This window comes from Macaca nemestrina, chromosome 14 (assembly GCF_043159975.1).
Source record: "Macaca nemestrina isolate mMacNem1 chromosome 14, mMacNem.hap1, whole genome shotgun sequence".
Lineage (NCBI taxonomy): Eukaryota > Metazoa > Chordata > Mammalia > Primates > Cercopithecidae > Macaca > Macaca nemestrina.
The window spans coordinates 26085929-26104706 of record NC_092138.1 but is presented as its reverse complement, the minus strand read 5'-3'; the positions used below and the strand labels follow the sequence as shown (position 1 = coordinate 26104706).

At 36.5% G+C, this 18778-nt stretch overlaps 1 protein-coding gene across 5 annotated transcripts in view; it reads right to left on the bottom strand.

Moving 5' to 3' along the window:
* The window catches only part of LOC105498664 (abhydrolase domain containing 17B, depalmitoylase), a 72332-nt gene that overhangs the window by 27161 nt on the left and 26393 nt on the right, over positions 1–18778 (bottom strand). For 4 of the 5 annotated variants that reach the window (XM_071077672.1, XM_011770922.3, XM_071077673.1 and 1 more), the window contains exons 2-3: positions 6515–6984; positions 2003–2182 (exon numbers count right to left, since the gene is read on the bottom strand). In XM_071077672.1, coding sequence (XP_070933773.1) covers positions 2003–2182; positions 6515–6981 — 647 coding nt within the window. In that variant the 5' untranslated portion in view covers positions 6982–6984. Of the gene's footprint in view, positions 1–2002; positions 2183–6514; positions 6985–16847; positions 16871–18778 lie in introns of those variants that run through there. The other variant, XM_011770923.3, reaches the window with a different exon arrangement.

The window sequence follows — 18778 nt, the reverse complement described above, 5'->3', positions numbered from 1 at the left end:
AGACTCCCAGAGTTTAGAACAGAGGTATCATAGAGACAACGGACACATATACATTTACATACTGGCTACTATGAACCCATTTTCCCTATGTGGCTCCCAGAATGCTGGTAGTCAGGCCACTGTCCTCAAGGAGGGACTTTTAGAAAGAGCCTTCTTTGGAGATTATATCAGAGCAGCCCTTTAGTTGATCTGCTAAATCTTGATTGCCGGCTTATATGTAAGAGTAAAAAGTTGATCAGTTCCTTTACTTACATATAAGCAGGCAACCAAAAGTTATCAGACATGAGAGGAGAACACTTCAAATAACACAGGAATCAAAACAAACACTTTTTTAAAAAAAAACACTTGGCAACTTGGAGGAGACAGAAACTACACAGACAAACAATTCTTTTTAAGAATCCTTAGAGAAAGATATTATAAATAACATAAAATGAAAATGGAATTTTGACAAGGAAAAAACCATCAATGAAATAATCTAAGGCTGCATTTGGTAAGAATAAATACTTGGGTTTACTATCTGCTGTCAGAAAGAGGTTCAGAGGTAGAGGAATTAAAACTTGAATAAAAAAAAGAAATATATTATCTTTTTCAAACAGTTTATTTTTATTTTTTGAGACAGGGTCTTGCTCTGTCACCCAGGTTGAAGTGCAGTGGCACCATCTTGTTTCACTGCCATCTCTGTCTCCCAGGTTCAAGGGATTCTCATGCCTCAGCCTCCTGAGTAGCTGGGATTACAGGCGTGCATCACCACGCCTGGCTAATTTTTGTAATTTTAGTGGAGACAGGGTTTCACCATGTTGGCCAGGCTGGTCTCGAACTCCTGGCCTCAAGTGATCCACCCACCACGGCCTCTGAAAGTGCTGGGATTACAGGCGTGAGCCACTGTGCCTGGTCAAACAGTTTATTTTTAGTGTTGCTCTCTGTTGGTGCACCAGAAATGAAAGAGGGAGCTAGACAGAGATATAAGTTGGCAACAACACTGATATAGGGATACTCAGATACATCCCTATCATTTTTACCATTCAGCTAGACAGAGGCAGTGTAATGCCTATACCTACATTACCTGAAACAAAAACAAACCCAAAACAAAATAAAAACCCAAACACGCCCAGTTTGCCCTTGTGATAAGATCATGTGTTCACATACTTTCCCTACTAAAGTGATCCATTACTGGCTAGTGATGAAAATAATGTGTTTTTAAAATAATCTTTGCTATTCTTTATAAAGAACCATGTGATGACTTTGCCTTAGGCCCATCGGCCATTCACAAAAAAATCCTTTGTATTGTTGCCAATTGGAGAAAGGAAAGAAAACTAAAATTTGCCAGCTTATTTCTTGTCTTCTACTTCTTTGAGAAAAATAGTCCATTAATTTTTTCCAACTATGAAGAGTAGGTGGGAACTACCTCCTGTCTTGAAAAGCATGAAGGAAAAGTAGCTACTTTTCTTTCAAATACATCTAAGTATGTTGGCGGGTTTTGTGGCAGCAATACTTACTAATCTAGTTAATTTAAGATTCAACTTTTTTCAATTCACTTTTGTAAATTAGATATCATTAATCAGATATTTACTCATTTTAACCTCTACTTGTTTTTCTCTAACATCAAGTGTTTCACTGGATGGCACCATCCATTAGCACCTCAGGGCAGAAACATGGTAGTCATGTTCAAGTTTTTCTCTTTAGCATCCTACGTCCAAGTCTGACACTCAGTTCTGTCAAATCTTTCTTTCAAACTCATTCCCTTGTCTCCAATACTAGTGCCACCACCTGAGGTGTAAGGCCCTCAGCAATTTTCATCTGGATTACTACTCCTCAAACATTTCAGCCTTCTGACTGGTCACCAGCTAATACCCTCTTTACAAATTAATTTTTCATAATGTATATGTGCTAATATATGTAAAATAGAAACTTATGGTTGAGTGAACTATGTCACGAATACTTTAAATGATGAAAAAATTCCTAAGTTTCTTGGAATTGAACTATTTTGAATACTGCTACTTACTTTGGGAATGCATCAAAACAGTAGGTCTTCTTGGTGTCAGGAAAGGCAACTCGCATTCCCGAGGTCAGAGGAGAATGAAGAATAACAGCAGCACTCTCATATCGAGCAGCAAGATCCACAGACGGTACTGTCCCTATACTTTGGCCATATATAATCACATTTTCAGGGCGAATGCCATATCTACAAAGTTCAGGCGTTAAAAACAAAAAAGTTGGAGTGGTATGAAATGTTCCATCATTCCAAAGGATTTGATCTTAGAATAAGACAATGTCAACTAATCCATTTTTTAAACTTAAATTTCTTGGCTATTACTGTTATTTTTAACATTACAATAAAGTCTGTATCATCAGTTTATTTCATGTGTTTCTATTTCATCTTTTGGAAAAATAATTGCTGAGGTATTTTAAAATTTCAATCTTAAGAAATAAATTTATTAAATAATTTATTACACTGTAGTATTTCAACCTAGCATACTGTTGACTGAGCTTGGGGCATATCACTAATATTTTAATGAACTGATGTTGAATGAATAGGTCATATTTATTTTCTGTTCAATGTAAGAAAAATTATTTATTTCTCCACACATCAGGAGCAGCTCATTTTAATTTCCAAAACTGGTCATATTGATGAACTGTTACATATAGTTACGGTATGAAATGAATAAACTATATGTATGGTTTTAGTCAAGGGCAAATTATGATTTTATGATTTTTCTTAAAGTTTGTCTTTCCTTAGTTGTAGAAATGGACTAATGATTGAAAACATAAAAAAGAATTCCAAACACCACATGGTCCAGTTATTTATGAATAGACTTTATGCTAAAATCTCAAGGTACTATTTTAATCCCTTTAAAATGGCTGCAGGTTTAAATAGATGAAAACTCATTGACTCAATAAATATTTATTGGGTACCTAGTATGTTCAAGGAACTGCTTGCTACTTGTCTACAGTATAATCATCCCAAAAGTAAACTACTGCAAGTCCAAGTGCAGTGCTACCTGAGCTAATGAATGTGGGGTTCAAGGTTACAGTGACATTAAATACAGCTTTTCACTTAGAAGGCACACAGCAGTCACTCTGGCAGCTAAGACCACAACAGCTTCTTTTGGAAATCTTTTGCAAACGTAAAATATCTTTCTGAGAATCTGAATATTCACCAGGAAAGAGGGAGGCAAACTGTCCCTGTGTTCTCTTCCAGGGGCATAATACTATTTCAACTATACAGGTAGTAACACAGGTCTCCCCACATAGTTTCTTCAAGTCAGGACTACACAAGCATTTGGAAAGGACACAGAAAGTGGGGCTCTGTCTACTCCAAATTGACTCTAAATATTAGCAAACTCAGAAAAGCTTTTTTCTTTACAACAGACCTAGTTGCACATATTTCAAATGAATGAAGAAATTAGGAGAATGAACATTTGCAGCATAACCACAATTCTTGAGGTTGCATTGTTGCTGTCAGTTGAATATCAGCATTGTTGGTGGCAATCATGAAATCTGGGCTATAGCTAGCAATGACAATGCTTGAGGATAGAGTTGCAGAGGTAGCTGACAATTAAGCATTAGGGGACTCACAAGAGTAACAACTGCCTAACAGTATGAGCTAGAAAGGAGTTTAGAGACCATTTAATATAGACTCCAGCTGCCTAATGAGCAGACCTTCAAAGTCACCAGTAGGTGACAGCTCTATAATTAGAACTCAGGTACACTGACTACCAGGTTCAGTGTTTTTTACCTCTGAAGCCCACAGATGAGGAGCTCAAGGACTTTGTGGGAAAGGTGCACAGTGAATGCCAGGCCCTGAGTTTCTTTTGGTCCATCAGAAGGTCAGAAATTGGAGTTATTACGGATATCCAATTTTCCCAAAAAGGACATCATTAAACAAATTTAAGTTTAAGTTTATTTAAGTTCATTATTTATTTTCTCTCTCCTGGTTACTTAAGTCCTAACTTTTAATCAGGTAAATAAAATAAAAGGCATGTCTTCTAATCACACACATTTCATTAGATGACAGAATTCCAGAACTGGAAAAGATCTTGGGGATCATTTAATTCAATCTCTTCATTAAACAGATGAGGAAACACAGGCTCAGAGAAGTTACATTTCCTAAAGTACCTATACTTATGAAACTCTTACAACTATATTTTGGGTTCAACATGAAAGAAAACAGAAGTCTAAAATTCTAAAATGTAAGTGCTAAAATAGTATGTGGGATTATCGGTGAAATCTGCCCATTCCTCATTAACACTGGCTATCAAATATGTTAAAAAAAATTAATCAAGACTGAAAATCATTTTTGAAAGTTTTCTTCAAATTGATAAATGCCAAGATTAAAAAAAAAAAACCAGTAAGTTGACCACTTAAAAAATGGGATTTTTTTCACAAAGACACAGAACACTGAACCCAATACTAACATGTTTTGTTTGAGTAAAGTGACCCTTTTTTGTTACTGGGAAGCACTAATAATGAAGGCTATCAGTTTTAACTTAGCACCCTTTAAAACTTCATTATTCCACTGAAGTTAAACTTTAAAAGTGTGAACTTTATCGCTCAATAAAGTTATTTTGTTTTAATTATAATACTTTCTTACAGTTATTATGTTATTCAACTGGCTGGCTCTAAAAAGTGGGCACTCAGGTTTTGTTTTAAGGCCTGATGTAACTCATATCAATATACCTAAAAAGATTTTTATTTAAAGCAGTTTTTAAATTTATCAATTAGACAATAATTTTACCAACCCCCATCAACTCTACCTACTACTTGCCATCTTTTTTTCCTTATTCCCCATATTTATGTTTTTATATAATTCCAATTGATTTTAAGAATCCCTTTTATGTAGAACTTTGCTATGAGAGCATAACTTTACTACATTTCTTTGGAGGGAAAAATAATTTTAAAGATTTTTTATATATCTTTAATATTATTAACTACTTCATTATTATTAAAATTGAGGAAATTCTTCCTGACTAAATCAAATCTTTAATATTTAAACATTAAATTAGAAAGAGTAAGTTTTCTTTATATCCTATAGGTTCAGTCAAAAACATTCTGGAAGTCAGATGTTTTATTTTCATATAATATAAAGAACAGCCTATATTAAGGTTATCTGTTTATTGTACACTAACCTGACTAATAATACACTGAAGTCTACCAAATTGTGATTTTTCAAGAAAAACGTTTAGGTATCTTGGCAACTAGAAAAGATTAATGCAATTTCTAGTTCCCCAAAAATGTATGCTGCTATATAATCAAAGAATAACTGAACAGTAAGAAAATTTTATTAAACAATTTATCATAACATTAATTTTTTTTTTTTTTTTTGAAACAGAGTCTCACTCTGTCACCTGGGCTGGAGTGCAGTGGTGTGATCTCGGCTCACTGCAACCTCCGCCTCCCGGGTTCAAGCGATTCTCCTGCCTCAGCTTCCCAAATAGCTGGGATTACAGGCACATGCCACTGCACCCAGCTAATTTTTGTATTTTTAGTAGAGACGGGGTTTCACCATCTTGGCCAGGCTAGTCTTGAACTCCTGACCTTGTGATCCACCTGCCTCAGCCTTCCAAAGTGCTGGGATTACAGGCATGAGCCACTGCGCCCAGACATTTTTGTATTTTTAGTAGAGATGGGGTTTCACCATGTTGGCCAGGCTGGTCTCAAATTCCTGACCTTGTGATTTGCCTGCCTTGGCTTCCCAAAGTGCTGGGACAACAGGCGTGAGCCACCGCACCCAGCCTAAAAAATTTTTTTAAACTTGATACCATCTCTCTCAATTTTAGCAATGAAGAATATAAAGTAAAATCTCATTTTTATAGAATGAATACTTGAAAGATAGTTCCAATAAGGTATCTTTAAGTTGTACCTCTCAAGAAGTAATCACATAAAATAATGCAAATCTTGGCTTAGGATTTTAATAGAAAGCAATCCAGCCTCATACTGTTGATGATAGATCAAGTGAATAATTAGCTAAGTCAGTATTTTCTCTCATTGCCTTGAAAGGCTGCAGCTTTGAATAAACATTTTTTTATATCACACTCCAATAAGAAAGCTTACAAAACGAAACATTTGTCACTGGATTTATTAATTTTTTTAACTTTTTAAGAGACAAGGTCTCACTCTGTCACTGAGGCTGGAGTGCAGTGGCACGATCATAGCTCACTGCAGCCTCAAACTCCTGGCCTCAAGTGATTCCCCTGCCTTAGCCTCTTAAGTAAAAACGACTACAGGCATGCACCATGGACATCCAGCTAAGGATTTAAGTGAAAAAAAAAAAAATCATACATATATACATGTATTAATGTAGACAAACCTGAAACTGTCTTTAAAAACTTTGCTTTGCTATTATGTGAAATTTAAAATTGCTGTCTAAAATATTAATTATTACAGGAACATAAAAGTAAACATAACCTCTATATAGCAGTTATGTATAATAAAAACAGCTTTTACTCTATTCTTACACATGGTATTTTTAGCTAACCACCACGAGTATGAAAAATAATTTCCAACTACAATTTACCTTGTCCTAAGAGCAAGCCAAGCAGCTTCAATGTCTGCATAGAGGTTCTTCTCTGTGGGTTTCCCGGAACTTGCACCATATCCAGAATAATCATATGAGAATATATTACAATTAATCCGTGATCCTAGTCCTATGTAAAAGCTGCTCATTTGACCAAGATCAACAGCATTTCCATGTGAGAAGAGTAAAGTGTATTTCGCATTGGGTGAGCAACGTACAAACATACAGGCAATTCTGTTGCCTTTACTGGTTCTAGTCATGAAACACTCAATAGCATCTTTTTCTCTAGAAGAATACTGCCAGTCTGCTCGTTCAGATAGATGTAAAGTCCAACGGCTTCCGCTTTCATCACACATCAGTGTGTAAGTTGGATCAGGTGGCAAAAATGCTAATTTTGAAGCAATTTTCCCTGGACAAGGTGGACAGCAGAAGAGGCAACATAGTTCACTAAATGAAAGATTATTCATGCTCTGAAAAACAAAAGGAGATAGTAAATATTTTAATAACTGAATGTAGATTCTACATTCTCATACAATAAAAAGTTAAAACAAAGACATGGGTAAATTTTATTGGTGGTTAATGACTATTACTATTTTAGGTATGATTCCAAACAGATTTTTGGCTTCTTTCTTTTCTTTTTTTGAGATGGAGTTTCGCTCTTGTTGCCCAGGCTGGAGTGCAATGGCACGATCTCAGCTCACCACAACCTCCGCCTCCCGGTTCAAGAGAATCTCCTGCCTCAGCCTCTGGAGTAGCTGGGATTACAGGCATGCACCACTACACCCGGTTAATTTTGTATTTTTAGTAGAGATGGGGGTTTCTCCATGTTGGTCAGGCTGGTCTTGAACTCCTGACCTCAGGTGATCCACCCATCTCGGCCTCCCAAAGTGCTGGGATTATAGGCGTGAGCCACCGCGCCTGGCCTTTGGCTTCTTTCTAGAAGTACTTTAAATCCTGGGGTGAGGCAAATATTCCTGACCAGCAGACAGACTCAAACACTATATGACAGGTTTCAAATAGCAGTGATTATTATCTCATTTAACAAAAATGTCAAAAATGATAAAGGTAATATTTGCCATTTCTTTACAAATAACACTGAAGGTATGACATATCTTTAGTGTAGTCTGTAGTTTCTATGTAACTCAGCAAAACTTCTCAGAACTTCATGGAGAAGCTAGGGATTTAGCATAAAGTGAATACATAATAATAGCATTTATGAAACTATTTGTCAGACATTGTGCCAAATGCTCTATGTGTATTACTTTGTTTAATTCTCAAAACAACTGTGTAAGTTGGCATGAGAAAGGAAACTTGCACAAGATGAGGCAGTGTTGGAGCCAGGATTTGACCCCAGGCTGTCACTACACTATGTTACTGGGCTATACTGACCTCACAGATTCAGAACACGCTCAGAATACTATCACTTTGGTCACAGTGCCAGTGGTCCAAATAACCTATAGAACATTAAAGTGTATGTTAAGTATGCATGCATGCATGTATGTATGTAATTACTGCCCAAACTAAAAAGGCTATAATATAAAGTTTATTGTGGAAAAAAGGTAAAATCTACTAAAGGTAAACTTTTCTAAATGTTTGGAAGAGAAAGAGTACAAAGTTTAAAGTTAGGAAGCTGGGGTAAAATCCTAACTCTACCACTTACTGTTTACCAGCTGTATGTCCTTGGGCAAACTATCTCTTTGACTCTCATTTTCTTCATAAGTAAACAAGGCCAATACCTACACTGAAGGACTTGGTTGTGAATATCAAATGTTGGTGTAGTGAAGGTCTATCATACAATGAGTGATGGGCATATCATCACACTTTAACTGACGGACAAAAAATTAATTAATACTTGTTTGTTCTATCAGTATTTCCTTCCATCTTGTCCTTTTTCAAACTCCTGTCTCTTTTTAGCAGAATTAGGCCATTGCTTAGTTCCAGGGAAAAGGCATTTAAAATCAACACCTTACAGGTTTGGTGGCATCCAATTTTCTCCAAAAAAAAAAAAAAAAAAAATCTAAATATAAGAATAGGAAAAAAAAAAAGTACATTATTATACCAAAAATGGGATGAAAACAACTCAAGAGAGTGACTAAATGGTTGAGAATATCTGGGGGAAAAAATGCCCTTTTCACTCACTAAAAATCGAATATATCCTATAAAGTTCAACATAAATGTGTTTATAAGCAGCAGCAGAAAAAAGCACAGGAAGAGAGAAACAAGGGTAGGTATAATAACATAAAAGGCAAGGGAATAATAAAAGGTGAGGGAAGGGCAGAAAAACATCTTGGATATTAGGAAATGCTTTAATTGCTTTCTACCTTTATTCCTTTTTAGCCTTCAAAATACTGCCTGAATAAGTTAATGGCTTACTCTGGTTGGAATAAGAAATAGGACAGAAATAACAACGAGGTGTCATCTGTCACCTTTAATTGAGGGCTTCCTGAAGTGTTGTGCTGAGAATGATTCTAAGGCATATGCAGGGCTTAGCCGCCCAATGATATGTGATAAATTAGTGACGTTTACTATAGACTTTGGCTACAAATTTACTATCCTGGTCAGGAGGATAAAGTGCCTGTTGAAGAAGATGGAAGTGAAGGGACTCAAAGGGTCTGTTACAGAGGAGGAAATGACCTGCAGAAAGATGATGAGGTACAAGGTATAATATCAATGCTATTTGTTTAGTATCAGTCTATGGTTATTTCTCAACCCCAATGACCTCATATACCATTGACTGCTGAGCCACAATAGCCTTTTTAAAAGCTTAGTAAGTAAATGGTACATATCTAGACTATAATCTTATAATTTATCTCTTAGCCAGAAAAACTTTTGTTGTTGTTTTTTGATTGTTTATTGAGACGAAGTCTCACTCTATCGCCTAGGCAGGAGTGCAGTGGCGCGATCTTGGCTCACTGCAACCTCTGCCTCCCACGTTCAAGCGATTCTCCTGCCTCAGCCTCCCCAGTAGCTGGGATTACAGGCACACACCATCATGCCCAGCTAATTTTTGTATTTTTAGTAGAGATGGAGTTTCATGATGCTGGCCAGGCTGGTCTCGAACTCCTGACCTCAAATAATCTGCCTGCCTTGGCCGCCCAAACTGTTGGAATTACAGGCGTGAGCCACCGCACCTAGCAGAAAAGCTTTTATAAACTATAATAAACAACTTTTGAAATAAACCTGGCTGGTTGAACACATATAAGGCTGTGAAGAAGCTTCTGGGGATGAACACCAAAGGAAAGAAGCAGAAAGGAGAAAAACTGCAGTGCCAGGGTCTAGTTTAATGACAGCTTCACTTCCTTAATGCTGACAGAATGATTCCCTCTTCCACTGCCCAAAAGTCAGATAACTGGGGCTTATTTAATGACAACAGCTTGCAAATGATCACTTTCCAAAACAGGCCTGGTATAGGGCAGCAACACAGACCTACTCTCAAAATTTAATTGAATAATGTAAGTCTGAAAATTTTCACAAAAAGTATAAACAAAACAAACAAATCTACATTTTAGTATAGTGTGAACAAGTTACTGAAGAAAAATATTTTATTCTGTAAAAAAAATATATTTTATATATAATATATAATTATTTATTTATAATATATTATATATTATATATTTTATATATTTACATATAAATTATATATATGTAAAACTGAAATAGCTTGTTAAACGTAGATAATTTCAAGTCCAACTTGTTCTTATAAAACTCATGTAGGGCCAGGCACAGTGGATTGCCTGAGCAGTAACAGCTGAAAAGCACATCAGTGAGCTAAAAGATCAGGCTGAGTAATTTACAAATATGGAATTTTTTGTGTGTGGGAATTAAGATAGAAAACAAGAAAATTTAATAGATAATAAGAAGTAGAAATATCACTAACTGTACTATAGAAGTTCCAGGAAAAAAATAAAGGAGAAAATAAAGATAAGACTATCCAAGAATTTCTCAGAATTAAAGGGGGAAAAACAGACTGAAACACCTCAAAGTGTACCAAAAAACAACAAACTACTTACAAATGAACAAGATCAGATGAACATATGACTTTCAAATATCAACACTGGAAGCCAAAAGACAATGAAGAGATAATTTTAAGCTAAAGAAGAAATCAAACTTTTAACCTAGTATTGTACACAGAACAAAAATACAGTTTTAATATGAGGATAAAGGTATCTGGGCTGGGTGTGGTGGCTCACTCCTGTAATCCCAGCACTTTGGGAGGCCAAGGTGGGAGGACCACTTAAGCAACATAGGAAAACATTGTTTCTATCAAAAAAAAAAAAAAAAAAAAAAGAGAGAGAGAGAGAGATCTGCAGGCCCACAAACTTGTAAGACTTAACCAAATCAAGTCTCTCTTTGAAAAACCCCAGCAAGGAGGAAAGGAGATAAATCCAAGGGAAGGCCAGGCACGGTGGCTCACACCTATAATCCCAACACTTTGGGAGGCCGAGATAGAAGGATTGCTTGAGCCCAGGGTTCAAAACCAGCCTGAGCAACATGGCAAAACTCCATCTCTATAAAAAATACAAAAATTAGCCGGGCATGGTAGTGTGTGCCTGTAGTCTCAGCTACTGGGGTGGCTGGAGTGGGAGGACTGCTTTGAGTCTGGGAGGTCAAGGCTGCAGTGAGCTGTGATTAAGCCACTACACTCCAGCCTGAGCTATAGAGTGAGAGCCTGTCTCAACAATAACAAGAAACAAAAAACCCCCAAACCCCAAGGGAATTCTATGAGATATCTGAGATATGAGAAATAAAGGAGAATAGTTAATACAATGTTTTTTGTACAAGTGAGCAATGGAAGCAAGGAGGGTGAAGACAACAAAGTATATCCCTAAAAATCCAGAATAAAAACTTTGGTGAATATGCATATGAAGAGGATTGACAAAAGAGGTACTATTTAAGAGGTAAAAATGTGCTGGGGTACCTGACTTGTTGAGAATGCTACTGATACTGATAAGCTTAAGACACAGAAGAAAAGCATGAATATAAGCATGACTCTTAATAAGTCAGACATAATCATCAGAAAAGTGATAGTGCAGGGCACATCTAAAGGAGTTATAATTATCCATTACAAAAATCTAGCTTTAAATATTAGTGTTCGACTTAAGGAGAGAGTAAGCACAAAGAAACAAGAAAAAGAAAATTAAAAACAGATATCAACACAACAAAGAACAAAAAGCAATGGAAAACCAACAGCTGATTTTAAGAAAAGGCTTCCACTACTACTAATAGCAGATAGTATTAACTGAACACTTACAAAGTGTCAGGCACTATTCTAAACACTTGTCACACATTAATCCTTTCAACAATCCTCTGCTGTAGGGACTATTACTACACCCATTTTGAAACAGAGAAAACAGAGGCACAGAAGAGTTATATAAGTTGCCTAATGTCACAAATATGATCAATGGAACTGATATGTGATAGAATGACTATGTAACCCAAACTCATAACTATTGTTTTGTAGAAAGGGTACTCAGACAAGACTGATCACAAGAAAGAGATAAGCAAAATAAACAAAATAATGTACTAAAGGAAAAAGGACTTTGAGCTACATAGTTTCTAGAAATGAAAGAATATCATGTGTCAATAAATAACCTAGACAAAATTCATGCATTTCTTAATATAAAAGTACAAAATTGGCACAAAGGCTAGGATATGCAAATAACCATGAGAACTTCAAATGGAAATTAAAGACCACCTTCATTTAAAATACTTTAAGTGAAGTTATTCCAGAAAATGAATGCTGCTCAACAATTGCTTTCTGAAGATATTATAACTTTACCCCAAAACTTAGAACTGTAAATAAAACTGTAAGTCCATTTCACTTTGAACATGCATGAAAAAAACCTTAAAAACTTTAAAAAAAAAGAAACATGTAAAGTATATATAAATACAAAATACAAAATCAAACTGAAAGACAAGAATGATAAATCTTCCAATGTTAAACCAAAGTAATTCACATTAATGAACAAAAGAAAAAAAATCACATGGTTTTCTTAACAGATATACAGGGACAAAACAATATGTTTGGTAGATGATGTAATCACCTTGATAGAAAACCAAAAGAATCTGGAAAGTATTAAAACAAATGAGAATTCTCAGCAATTTTGGCAAATGCATGAACTTAGGGAAAGTTGGTACAGTTCAATGTTAGCTAGCATTAAACAACTAAAACTATAGTTAAAAAAATAATAAATAAGATCGCACCCACAACCAAAACAACTATCTAGGAATTAATATAAAATAGAATGTAGAAAACCTTTATGCAGAAAAATTTTAAATAAGAACATTAAAAAATGGAAAGAATGACTTAATAGCATTGAGAATGTCAACTCTCCAAAAATGAAAATTTCAAGGTAATTCCCATCAAAATTCCAGCAGAAATTTGAGTAACTCAAAAGTGATTATAAAATTTACATAAAAGCATAAAGGTCTACAGAAAATAATAATAATTAAGAAAAAAGACTCCTCCACTTATAATCAAGAAAAACAAAATGCAGAGAATTCATACGGGACCTCAAGGAACCCACAATAGCCAAATCAATCTTGAAAAGAAAAACTAAGTTGGAGGATTCACACTTTCCAATTTCAAAACTTATAATAAAAAGCAACAGTAATCAAGAGAGAATGGTATTGGCATAAGGGCAGACAAACATATCTAAGGAATAGAACTGAGAATCCAGAAATAAACCTGACATTTATGGTCAGCTGATTTTTGACAAGAGGGCCAAAACAATTCAACGGTGAAAAAAGTGTTTTCAACAAATGGTGCTAGGGCAACTTAATATCCACATGCAAAAGAATTAAATTTTACTCTTAACTTCACACCAAATACAAAAACCAACTCAAAATGAGTCAAAGACTAAATGTAAGATCTAACTATGAAGTTCTCAGAAGAAAATATAGGCATAAATCTTTGTGACCTTGGGTTATAAAATGTTTCCTTAGAAAAGATACTGAAAGCACAAGTAACAAAGAAAAAAAAATAGATAAATCAGACTCCAAAATTAAAAACTTTCATGTTTCAAAAGACACAAGGATAATGAAAAGACAACCTACTGAATGTAAGAAAATACAAATAACCTTTACAATTCAACAATAAAAGGACAGCCGGGTGCAGTGGCTCAAGCCTGTAATCCCAGCACTTTGGAAAGTTGAGGTGGGCAGATCACGAGGTTAGGAGATCCCTGCTAACATGGTGAAACCCTGCCTCTACTAAAAATACAAAAAATTAACATGGTGGCATGTGCCTGTATTCCCAGCTACTTGGGAGGCTGAGGCAGAAGAATCACTCGAACACGGGAGGCAGAGGTTGTAGTGAGCTGAGATCACGCCACTGTACTCCTGAGGAACGGAGCAAGACTCCGTCTCAAAAAATAAATAAATAAATAAAAGGACAACCCAATTAATAAATAGGCAAAGGGATTTACAGACATTTCTCCAAAAGATATACAAATCGCCAATGGGCATGTGAAAAGATGCTTAACATCATCAGTTATTAAGGAAATGGAAATCAAAACCACAAAGAGATACAGCTTCATCTCCATTAAGATAGTTATAATCAAAAAGACATAATAATAAAGGTTATCTAGCAGGTGGAGAAATTGGAACCCTCATACACTGCTGATGGGAAGAAAAATGGTACAGTCACATTAGAAAACAGTCTGATACTTCCTCAAAAACTTAAACAGAGTTGCCAATTGACAAAGCAATTCTACTCTCAAGAGAAAGGAAAACCCATGTCGACACAAAAACTTGTAAGTGCATGTGCAGCACTATTCACAATAGCTGAAAAATGTAAGCAATCCAAATGTTCACCAACTGATGAATGGATAAACAAAATGTAGGCCGGGCACAGAGGCTCACATCTGTAATTCCAGTACTTTGGGAGGCCAACGTGGGCGAATCACCTGAGTTCAGGAGTTCCAGACTAGCCTGGCCAACGTGGTGAAACCCTGTCTCTATTAAAAATACAAAAATTAGCTGGTGTGGTGGTGCATGCCTATAATCACAGCTACTTGGGAGGCTGAGACGGGAGAATTGCTTGAACTCAGGAGGTGGAGGTTGCAGTGAGCTGAGATCGAGCCACTGCACTCCAGCCTGGGCAAAAGAGTTGAGATTCCATTTCAAAAAAAAGAAAACAAAAACAAAACAAAATGTAGTATATATACCCATAAAAATGGAATACTATTTGGCAATAAAAACAAAATACTGATGCATGCTACAATATGAACTTTCAAAACACTCTGCTACATGAAAGGGGCCAGCCATAAAAGAGCTTTTTTTCCCCCTTTTCTTTTCTTTTCTAAGAAAACAGGCTCTCCTTTTGTCACCCAGGCTGGTGTGCACTAGTGTGACTAAAGCTCACTGTAATCTCCCAAACTCCTGCACTTAAGTGATCCTCCCACCTTCGCCTTGCAAGTAGCTAGGACTACAGGCATGCATCACCACACACGGGTAATTTTTAAAATTTTTGTAGAGATGGTTCTTAGTAGGTTGTCCAGGCTGATCTCTAACTCCTGACCTTGAGCATCCTCCTCCTCAGCCTCCCAACATGTAGGGATTACAGGCAGCCACCATGCCTGGCCCACAAAAGACCATTTATCGTATGGTTCCATTTATACAAAATGTCCCTAATAGGCAAACCTATGGAGACAGAGGGTAGATTAGTGGTTGCCTGGGAATAAGGAGAACAGGAGGGATGGAGAACAATAGCTAAAGGGTAACAGGTTTCTTTCTGGGGTAATGAAAATGTTCTGAAATTGATTTGGGTGACTGTTGCACAATTCTGTGGATATATATATTAAAAACATTGTCAGGCGTGGTGGTTTACACCAGTAATCCCAGCACTTTGGGAGGCTGATGTGGGCAGATCACGAGGTCAGGATCAGCATGACCAACATGGTGAAACCCCATCTCTATTAAAAATGCAAAAATTAGCCAGGCGTGGTGGTGCATGCCTATAATCCAAGCTACTCAGAGGCTGAGGCAAGAGAATCGTTTGAACCTGGGAGGCAGAGGTTGCCATGAGCTGAGACTGTGCCATTGCACTCCAGTCTGGGTGACAGGGCGAGACTCTGTCTCAAAACAAACAAACAAACAAACAAACAAAAAACACTGACCTATACCTTAAATATTTGAGTGTTATGGTATGTCAATTATATATTAATAAAGAAGTTACCAGAAAATGTCTATAAAGAGCAAAGGTGTATATATAGACACACACACACACACACACACACACACACACACATATATATATATTTATTTGTGGGGTAGCTGGGAATTTTCCATCCCAGATATTAAGACACAATGCACAAAGTCATAGTAATAAAGATAGAGTGGTGCTGGTACAGAAACAAATAGACCTAGTAACATAGCTTATGAATGAACCCCTATGTGAATGGGACTAGGGACTGACACAGTTGGTTTCTCAAAGCAGTAGGAAAGGATGGATTCTTTAGTAGATTGTGCTGGGAAAACTTACCACATGGGGTAAAGTGGTTGGATCCCTACATCATGGAATACAGAAAGCAAATTCCAGGCAGACTACAGACCTAAAGAGCAAAACTAATTTTTACACAATCCACAAAAGACAAACATTGGTAGATTTAACTTCATTCAAACAAAGGATTTCTCTTAAATGAAACATGTCAGGGCAGGCATGGTGGCTCACGCCTGTAATCCTAGCCCTTTGGGAGGCCAAGGCAGGTAAATTACATGAGGTCAGGAGTTCAAGACCAGCCTGGCCAACGTGGTGAAACCCCATCTCTACTAAAAATACAGAAATTAGCTGGGTGTGGTGGCGTGTGCCTATAATCCCAGCTACTCCGGAGGCTGACGCAGGAGAATCACTTGAGCCTGGGAGGCAGAGGTTGCAGTGAGCTGAGACTGTGCCATTGCACTCCAGTTTGGGCGACAGAGCAAGACTCCGTCTCAAAAAAAAAAAAAAAAAAAAAAAAAAAAACAGAAGGAAAAAAGAAAAATGTCCTTTTTTGGATGATTTGATCATCCCAAACTGTCAGAATATTTAAAATGTAGGGAACTTCAGCAAAAACAAGAAAAAATTGGGTAACTCAAGAACAATGGGCAAAAGATAGGAACAGGCAATTCACATGGCTAACAAGTATACGAAAAAAGGCTCAACCTCACCAACTATCAGAGAAATCAAGAAATAATATATCAAAACTAAAAGAAAAAATTAGAAAGCTGAGTATTATCAAGTGCTGGTGAGAATAGGGAAAATGGGAATCTCTGTAAACTGCCTGGTAAGCCATTGTGTTTACCAATGACCCAGAATCTCTCTCTTGGGTAAGTGCTACAAAGAAATACTTACACAGGTCCTTAAGGTGTATCTGAGGTATTATTATGTCAGGGCCTGAGATGCAATATAGGTTCCATACCTGGGGAAATGAGTAAGCATGTGTTGGATGCAGATAATGGAAAATTAACACAGTCAGAAGCAATGACTGGTGACTAGGGATTAAATATAACGGTATTGGGTGAGAAAGGTAAGGTACAAACAAATCTATAATACCATTAACATACATGCAAAACAGACATAAACAAAACAGACAAATACATTTCTAAGGGTATGTATGTCAGAGTATATGCTTACAGAAGGGGATGGGGTTGGAGGAAAAAAAATAGAAATTAAGTAAAACAAGAGCAGGGCCTATGCTGATAGAGTGATGGTGATAATGTGCCATGAACTAGATTAGAAATTCCAGAGGGCAACAATCATATCTGCTTGCTTACAACTGGACATCTAGTATCAAGCAGAATACTTGACATATAGTAGGGTTTCTAATATTTTTTAAATGAATGACTTAGTAAATTATTAAGACGGATTCAACTCTCTACACCCAAGAAGCTCCTACAAAAGAAAGAAATTCACTAAATTTATATGTCAAGAAAGAATGCAAAAATGTTTTGTTACTATTACTTAGGTTTATCATGGGGGCAAAAAGGAAGCTTTTTCATATAGGGGTGAAAGAGAAGCAGTCAAATAAAAATCTGTGAACCTAAGTGGGGGCAGGTGGAAAAAGCCTTCCAAGTTACTCAAATCATTCAATGTGTTATGAAACACAGAAAAGGACCCTACTCTAGGGAGGAGGGACTCTTGCCCCTCTTGAAACAAATACACAAAATGAAAGGTCAGGAGGGGAACGGTGGCTCACGCCTGTAATCCCAGCACTTTGGGAGGCCAAGGCAGGAGGATCAATTGAGGTCAGGAGTTCAAGACCAGCCTGGCCAACACGGTGAAATCCCATCTCTACTAAAAAAAATAATAATAATTAATACAAAAATTAGCTGGGCGTGGTGGCATGCACCTGTCATCCCAGCTACTCGGGAGGCTGAGGCAGGAGAATGGCGTGAACCCAGGAAGCAGAGGTTGCAGTGAGCCGAGATTGCACCACTGCACTCCAGCCTGGGTGACAAGACTCTGTTTCAAAAAAAAAAAAAACAAAAAAAAAAAAAAAAAAAAACAGGGTCACCTCAATGTTAAACAGATGGCCCATTGTGAAATTTAAGGTTTTCCTTTTGGCAGGGTATTCAACAGTTTCTTGACTTACAGCAAAAGCAATTTCCTAAAATTGTATGAAATAATAATTTAAGAATCTGCTTCTTCTGGTAACGTTTTCCTCCTCAATGACAAAGAAAAAAGATGAATAACTGATTCTTTCTCAGCAAAACAGGAAGACAAATGTTAAAAAAAAGTCCCTAAATAGAATGACCTACTGTATCTCCTTCCTCTCTTCTAATGTAAGAAATTACTGACATGACTCCTGTCGATTTTTGATGTAATAACAATTTACTGGGGAAAAAAATCTCCCTTTGATCTCCTTGTAATAGTTTCTTGGTAATGCAGACCAACTCATATTACTACCATCTACAAAGAACTAATTATTATAAGGTTTAAGATTTTTGTTGTACTGAACTAGTACTAAAAGTCTTTAAAAGCAGGTTTAGAGAAAACATCTAAAGGAATGCTTATATCTTTCTTCATTTCATGTGATATGTTGACAGCTATGCTCAGTACACTGTATATGATAAACCATTTAAATTTTGATATATTAGATTTCCTGTTAAGAACTACAGTCTAAAATTCAAGATGAATTACTCCATTTATGGGTAAATCTGGGGGTGCAATATCATTCTATGTAATCTGCAGTAGTATTCAAAGTATAGCTACATGTGAATCCCTGAGTGTTATGGTTTTTAGAAAGTCATACACATTACAGAGTTTAGTACATACAGAGAAGC